This window comes from Chelon labrosus, assembly GCF_963514085.1.
Source record: "Chelon labrosus genome assembly, chromosome: 1".
Taxonomy (NCBI): Eukaryota; Metazoa; Chordata; class Actinopteri; order Mugiliformes; family Mugilidae; genus Chelon; species Chelon labrosus.
Window position 1 is genome coordinate 9451282 of NC_140337.1, and position 7755 is coordinate 9459036.

Sequence of the window (7755 nt, forward strand, 5' to 3'; positions counted from 1 at the left end):
GACATGAGAGCAGTTATCTCAACCCAACCCCTGTGTATGGAACAGGTCCTCCTACTGAAGTATAGCCCACAGGAAAGTTTAGTTTGAACCTTTTACTTTGACTTGGATAGAAGCACATTCATTTGAGTGGCTGTTGAACAAATATTAATCTAGACAGCTGCTATTGTTGTGAAATGCATCCCAGTGAAGACAGTCAGAAGAAAATCAGCTTACACTGTTTTTTTGTTTCCATGATTGATATTTGTGTTGTCTGCTGTTTGAGGTATGTGATCAGGTGTTTCGTAGCTCTGTCAGCTTTTAAAGAGGTTCAAGCAGTTTGATGACATGCTGTGCAAGGCCACACATCTCAGATCTCCGTTAAAAAGTATTCAGTATGTCCATGTTGTAACTGTATGCTTGCTGGACATTTTAGTTTTCATACCAAGCACCAAACCTTCTGGGCTATCATCAAACTAAAAGTGTGCCATTGTGTATGCAGGTGAAAAGGTCCAGGTTTTCATTGTATTTGTTTTTTCTCTGACTTTGTTGCATATTAAAGCCCTTGTGCAGACATCATCTGTCTCATCTTGTTCTGTGTCATTTGACCCTTTCTACAGAGAATACTACAGTTCCTCCTGAATCTGCAAAATCAGGTTCTACTCTTACAGGCTGTCACAGTTTTTTACATTTCTGTACATGCATTGTCAGATTGACACGTTTTTAGTTGTGCTATTCAAGTTGATTTATTATCTATTTATCTATATCTATTTATCTATTTTATGACTAGACTCTTTAATGACAGATACATTTGACTATTAAAAAAATCCAACATACAGGAAAGTTATTAACATATATGCACCTTTTTGGTCTGACATGAAATACAATTTGTTTATTTAGACAAACTTTATTAAATGATGCAGTGATTAAATTGGGGAAACACTCTGCAGTGGCAGTTTTAAAGCAGCATATTATAAAACATACAGTACAGTAATAAGAGAACGCAGCTGGTTCAATTTAAAGTCATTTAACTTGCACAAACAAGCAGGCATGTAACGTTTTTGCATCTGATGCAAGGAGAATCTCGCAATGAAAGATAAATTCTAATGTTAGAGAAGACAGCTGTGAGCATACATGAATAATGAATGAATGAATGAATGAATGAATCTTTATTGTCACTATAACAAGTACAGCGAAATTTCTCCAGTCAACCCGTACATATAAAACAAATACGTGATAAGACAGACATAACAGGATGACCGTTTGATAATAGTGAGTGTGTGAAGCTGTTTAGTTTCTGTGCCACACAGGGATAGATGTTTGTCTGGGAGCCACCCCATCACTACAGGGGATGAAGTAAGAGCTCGTCTTCAGGCACTCAGGGGTCAGCTTCAGACACACAAAGCAGAACTCAACCTGACAGCGAGGACAGATGATGTTCTTGCAGCCTGTTTTGTCGTGCTCCACCCTCTGACCGCAGGTGGGACAGACTCGGATGGAGGGACATGCGGTCACTCCCGCCACCTGTGGGAGGGCTGTTGTCTTGCAGTTCTTGAGGAGTTCCAGGTCATGGTTGATGCAGCCGTCATTGTCGCAGCGATCAGATCGTGGAGCTGCACCTTTCCAAGGCTTAAAACACTGCCAGCAGAACTCATACACTTCCTTCTTGTCTGCTGTGCAAACTATACAGCGCACACTGAGGTTAGACACGTCCTCTCTCTCCACGTAGGTTTTACAACCAGGACACTGTAAAAAGCATTAAATGAACAGCTTAACATTTCAGGAAATATGCATCATATTTTTTTGTTGAGTATTAGATGATACCACCCTCATACCAGTGCATTAACTGGAACTAGGACCTTGTTACTTTACGTAACTATAAAGCCTGAAACAGCTATCCTGGCCTTGTCCAAAGGTAAAAGGCTGCATTTATGGTGCCTTTATATGGCACTTTAGTCCAGAGAACATGCACACACTGAGCAGCCTAGCTTCCCCCGGTTGAACATGTGAGCTGGATGATAGGTTGAGCAACATAACATTCAGTCTACTCAGATAAGAGAGCTCTATGTATCTTGCATGACTGCTGTATGTCTGTGTTTTTCTTTTGAGAACATAGCAGGACACTTACTGATTTAAATTCACAGTATTCTGTGGCAGCCAGACGTGCCATGTTCTCCTCAAAATACGCCATCTCTTCAGCTGTCAGCACTGCCAGCCTGCGCACCTCTTGATAGGGCCACACAGCGTTACACTTCTGCAAGGTGCCGTTCTTTAAAGCAGGGCACTTGAATTTGTACTGGCCCTGAAATGAGAATAACACACATATGGTTGCAGCCCCAGTCAAGGATGGAGGGAAATGAGGGGGAAAAAAATCTATTTTTGGTGGAGCTGAACATAAACATCAGAATGTGTGACTCTGACTTAACACTGACTTTTCAAGTTGTATCTTGTTGAATCTTAAACAATGTGTAAAGTTACATTAACCTGTAAAACCAGTGTTTTATAATGGACTAAATCCTCCTTTGTGACTGTTATAATGTTCAGTTTAAATGGAAACAGTGTTAGAATTAAATTCTTTATGGAAGATGAAGTTTGTGGTGCTGTTAAACTGGATTGAATTTAACATATAAGTGTTTGTTATTTAGCCTACCTCACTGACAAACAAAAACAAATGCTGAATATTTTTGTCCCTTGTGTACCTAATTAACTGGCAAGAGTGTAATATGTCCATTATAAAATCACCATCTATAGTAAAAGATAAAGTAACTAAAGGGAGTACAATGGTTGTGGTAGAGTGGAAGTAGGCGAATAAAATAGCATAAAATGGAACTTATAAAGCAAATTACCTCAAAATAGTACTTCATTGCAGTGCAGTACTTGAGTACATATACTTTCTGTAGTTTTTTGTATAACAATTGACAGGTTTCACATTGTCATTTGATAGATTTTTTCAAACAGAGCTGAACCTAAATCAATGTTAAAAACGAGAAAGAACCTTAAACTTGCATTAGGATCGGACTAAAATAAATAAATAAAATAAATAAATAAATAAATAAAAAGTGCAAATAAAACTGTTGGTTTGAAAGACATGGTGGAGACCTGATCCAGCAGGCTGCGACACCATCCAGTGAGAGACTCCGGGGTGACGGCGTGGCCGCAGGACATCTCTGCTCTGAGACACGGGTCTCCTTCTTCAGGGGCTGAGGACGCACAACGACAAGAGACACTGAACTCACCACAGTACCGTCATACTGCACAGCTGACACAACAAGATTCCGTCTGCTTTGGTTTAGAAAAACACCAAGGAAATATCATCATGCACACCTAGCACGTCAACAGAATGACGCTTAATGGATGCAGTTCATTCATTTGGCTTCTAAAATCAGTGCACCCATCGAGCGAAATACGCGCAAACTAAAAGAGAGCGCACGGCACGACAGCAACTGTAAAAGTTTAAGTTCTTACGAAGTGGATCCAGATCATCTGGCCTGTTGACAAATTTCAGCGTGGTGTCTTTAGGATCATATCTCTTCTCCTCGGTCATTTTGGTTCAGATCATCAGCTGTGCTCTCCGTCGACAAACTGTTTCTCGTCTGCACCCGAAACACTGCCGTGTTTTTTTTTGTTTTTTTTAACTCCACCACTCCACCAGTTCTTTTAATTGAATGCTTTCACTTTCTACTGGGTATTTGCAAGAAGTCACGTGGATGCAAGGAAACCAAGTTTACATTTTTATGGGTGTGGTTATTGTTTCTTTGTTTCCTTTATTTTTATTTTTTTTTATTTTTTGCATCAACTTCCAACTTTTTCCAAACCTTTTCCAATTCCAAATTAATAAATGACTAATCAGGCTTCATGTTATTATTATTATTATTATTATTACTATTATTATTATTGGTTTTTTCACATTGGCTCTGTAATGAGACGGCCGTGAGTACTAATGTGGAGCTGTAAGCTTGAGTTTCATTTGAACGCTTTTTTTTCTTTTTTTTCTTCACACCCTGATCACAAGACACGGAGAGGTGGAATGACCGGTGATTTCCACTCATCAGCCAAGATCGAGGTCAAAAACAGAAAGGCATTCACTTTCGGTACGCTACTATGTATGTTAAACGTTACGCAGGCATTTTGATGTAGATTACAAATACTCGGGAGAAGCTCAGTCTTATGTATATTCCTACATTTTTCAAAATAAGTAAATAAAGGCATGGCGCTATGAAAGAAATGATGGTTCAAAGGTCATGTACAGGTCTGCTGCGGTCCACAAAAACACATTAAATGCACCAGAACCAACTGCTTGATGCTGACTGCACAGAAGAAAGATGATACGGATTAATAACCGTAATATTAATAATAAATGGAATAATAAAAAATGAAAGTGAAAGTGTCCCCAGCCCTCCCTGACCTCAAATCGCCTGAACAGCACTCTTTAGAGTTATTCACTCTCAGCGACAGTCGCGGAAGGAGCTCAGCAAGTGGCTCCCGACAACAACAAGGCAGAATGGGGAAGATCTACCAAGTCACGGTTCATGGATTAAGGGGGGAGAAGATGCTGATCGACCTTTGCAACACCGAGGAGCAGATGCAGAGCATGACAGTACTGCAGCTGAAGGACAAGATAGCACAGAAGCTTCCCGAGACCGCAGGTAAAGACGCAGAGAGAGACTGAGAGAGAGAGAGAGAGAGAAGTGTTATGACACAGAATATAACATGTTTGCCGTAAGGGACTATTTTGAACTTGATCCTCGAAACCAAACTTGATGATTTGCAGTGATGTCAGGAATATGTAGATAGTTCAAACAGTTTACACTTTCAACTCAAACTGTCAAGTTTAAAGTACAGAGGTGTTGACAGCGAAATGGACATCAAAAGTGAAAGTATGCCAGTCTACATTTTAAGGAATGTGTTGTTGTGTGTGTTCATCATTAGATCAGCTTATACAGGTCTGCAGAGAAGATTATTGGTACTGACCTTCCCTCCATCCAGGACCTGTACCGGTCCGGGGTCAGGAAGCGGGCTGGTAATATCTCCACAGACCCCTCACACCTCGGACACAACCTGTTTAGCCTCCTCCCCTCAGGGCGGCATTACAGAGCACTCTACGCCAAAACCACCCGCCACAAAGACAGTTTCTTCTGTGACTGCTCCTGTCGCTCTGCTGAACTAGGAGCAGTCACAGACTGTGAAACCGTTCACATGAACAATCTAGAATCAAGAGTCTTTATTGTCATTATGAGAACATAACGAAATGTTGTAATGACTCCCGGCTTAAGAGGCACACATATAAATAACACAACATTTAAATAAAACACTTGAATAAAATTATAATTAAATGAATAATATAAAACTTTAGACTTAGACTTAGACAAACTTTATTCATCCACAAAGGAAATTGCTTCACAAGGAAAAACACCCTTAAAGAAGAAGAAATGTAAATGAAGTGCAGCTTAGTGCAAGTCCAGTCTATGAAATGTTGTGAGTGTGTGATTGTCCTACTGCTGAGGACTGGTGGTCTGTTTGATTGTCACGTTAGAAGGTGAGTGTGTGTGTGGCTGGAGGGGGGAGGGTGCATGTGTTAGGGTTCTGTAGGGGAATGGGATGTGGTGCTTTGCTACAGGGGGTGATAGCTTTCACAGCTCTGGGGAAGAAGCTGTCCCTGAGTCTGATTGTGCGTGCTTCCATCAGGAAAGCGGTACAAACAGTGCGTTGCCCGGGTGGATGGGGTCTGTCGCAATGCGTCTGGCCCTCTTCTGGACTCAGGCAGCGTAAACTGAGTCCAGATCTGGTTGACGACAGCCCACAATCCCCTGTGCTGTCCTCACCACCCGGGAAAAGTTCTCCCTGTCCTGTGCTGTGCAACTGCCGTACCACACTGTCACACTGAGATGCAGGATGCTTTAGATGGTGGCTCTGTGGAAGTTTGTGAGCAACTGTGAGGAGAGTCCAGTCCGCTTCAACTTCCTGGGAAAGAAGAACCGTTGTTGGGCCTTTTTCACCAGGTGTGAAGTGTTCACAGTCCAGGAGAGGTCAGAGGAAATGTGGATGCCCAGGAACTTTATACTGTCCACATGCTCCAACGCCTCCCCATGTATCCATAGCTCAGTCTTTCTGGACCTCCTGTAATCCACTATGACCTCTGTGGTCTTGCTGATGTTCAGGATAAGGTTATTCCTAAAGCACCACTGTGTCAGATTCTGGACCTCTCCTCTGTAGTGGGTCTCTTCATTGTTGGATACGAGGTGTCGTCCGCCAACTTCACAACCATATTTGTGGGGTGGGTGGCAGAGCAGTGCAGCGCATTGGATGAAACCAATGTACTCTTTTCAAGTGAATGTACTCTTAGTTACTCTTAGTTACTCTCTGAATTTGTTTCCTCATCACTGATCCTTCAGTCAGCTGAGGAGACACAGAGTCTCAGTCCTGCATACAGCCACGTTTTAAGTTATATGTTTCTTTGGGTGTGTTTGTTTCACTCTGTGCAGGACAAGACAATATTCAGCTGATCTTCGCTGACAAGAGACTGGACGAAGACTCTGCGAAGCTGTCTACATACGGAGTCCAGAACATGTCTGTCATCCTCATGACGATAAAGGTTCCCGGAGGACTGCCAGTTTGACAGACACCGTCTCTGACCGTCACTGCCACCACTGATGCTGCTTCCTTTAAAATCTCCCTCCACTGTTTACAAATTTGGAAGCTTCGGCCTGCTGTACAAGGCTGGTTCTTAATGCCAATAAATCGTTTAATACTACTTGAAGCATAATTTTCTGATGTTGCACAAAATAAAACTGTTCTCTCCGTTGTCTGATCTTTGATTATGTGTGCAGATTTTAGGGGGCCTCCAGAAAGCCATATAAACATGACAATAAACAGAATGCCATAAAAGCAGTCAACTGTCTAGTTAAATTTTAAAATCAAGCATTCAGTGCTGGTAGTAACAGTGATAGGCAACATATCTTTACATAAGAGGTATCCCAACAGAATTATTTGAAATATGTAGGCTACAAAAGTTATTCAGAAATATTAAGTGTTAAATCATAGGTCAGAAAGCCAGACTCCAAACACCAGCTGCCATACTGGCCACACCCAACAGGTCATAATACCAGAACTCTGCGGCCTCCAAAGCCTTTACCTTACCTACCTTGAAAAAATATGTTATTGATGTTTTAAACCCCTTCAACTGGTTATTGGTTTTAATGGTGTTTATCACTTGCTGACCTTTTTATTCTAATATAGATTTCTGTGTTATGAGCAGGATTCATGACATGAGTCAGCCTTACCTTTAATTTCCCATTTTAAATGCTGACCTTTGACTTGCCTTAAATTCTGTCTTCAGTATATATATATAAATATATTCTGATGTTGCACAAAATAAAACTGTGTTCTCTCCGTTGTCTGATTTTTGATTAAGTGTGCAGATTTTTCTTCAGAAAAAAAAAAACATACAATCATTATGCTATCAATCATTATTTCTGCCGTTCATAAATAAACTGTTGGGATGACTTACTGAATCTCGTGTTTAAATGTTCACTCCACCCTAGGTGCTCTATCATGATCCAGCAACATCATAAATACTTCTTTAATTAACTGTATATCTGCTTCATTTAATTGCAGCATATACTGCGAAACAAATGCGTCCCAATAAGTCTGAGTTCAATTCAGCAGAGAAGGATTTCTAAGAGCGTTCCATTACATTTGTAGTTTATTTAGACACATTCAGAACAACTGGGTTTTTTTGTTTGTTTTTTTTTTTTTTTTTTTTTGTCCCCTACCTTTAAT

The 7755-nt window shown here is 40.8% G+C and overlaps 2 protein-coding genes across 2 annotated transcripts; one reads left to right on the forward strand and one right to left on the reverse strand.

Annotated features, from left to right (window-relative positions):
* Positions 1-843: 843 nt before the first annotated feature.
* Positions 844-3575, reverse strand: LOC311487064 (putative E3 ubiquitin-protein ligase RNF144A-A). Its single transcript, XM_084543166.1, has 4 exons — positions 3442-3575; positions 3076-3176; positions 2105-2278; positions 844-1722 (listed from the first exon to the last, which is right to left on the reverse strand). The coding sequence occupies exons 1-4, from the start codon at positions 3518-3520 to the stop codon at positions 1267-1269; spliced, it is 810 nt and encodes a 269-aa protein (XP_084399292.1). The 5' UTR covers positions 3521-3575; the 3' UTR covers positions 844-1266.
* An 855-nt stretch (positions 3576-4430) lies between these two features.
* LOC311487132 (uncharacterized protein) lies at positions 4431-7566 on the forward strand. Its single transcript, XM_084543277.1, has 2 exons — positions 4431-4622; positions 6459-7566. Exons 1-2 carry the CDS (start codon positions 4478-4480, stop codon positions 6590-6592), a joined length of 279 nt encoding a protein of 92 aa, XP_084399403.1. The 5' UTR covers positions 4431-4477; the 3' UTR covers positions 6593-7566.
* The last annotated feature ends 189 nt before the right edge of the window (positions 7567-7755 follow it).

Bases quoted from the DNA above. Each gene is read 5' to 3' on its own strand.
- LOC311487064 (XM_084543166.1), bottom strand. From the start codon at position 3,520: ATGACCGAGGAGAAGAGATATGATCCTAAAGACACCACGCTGAAATTT. The intron at 3,177-3,441 runs GTAAGAACTTAA...GTGCGTCCTCAG, and splicing joins AGATGATCTGGATCCACTTC to CCCCTGAAGAAGGAGACCCG. The intron at 2,279-3,075 runs GTCTCCACCATG...TTCTCATTTCAG, and splicing joins GTCGCAGCCTGCTGGATCAG to GGCCAGTACAAATTCAAGTG.
- LOC311487132 (XM_084543277.1), top strand. From the start codon at position 4,478: ATGGGGAAGATCTACCAAGTCACGGTTCATGGATTAAGGGGGGAGAAG. The intron at 4,623-6,458 runs GTAAAGACGCAG...CACTCTGTGCAG, and splicing joins GAAGCTTCCCGAGACCGCAG to GACAAGACAATATTCAGCTG.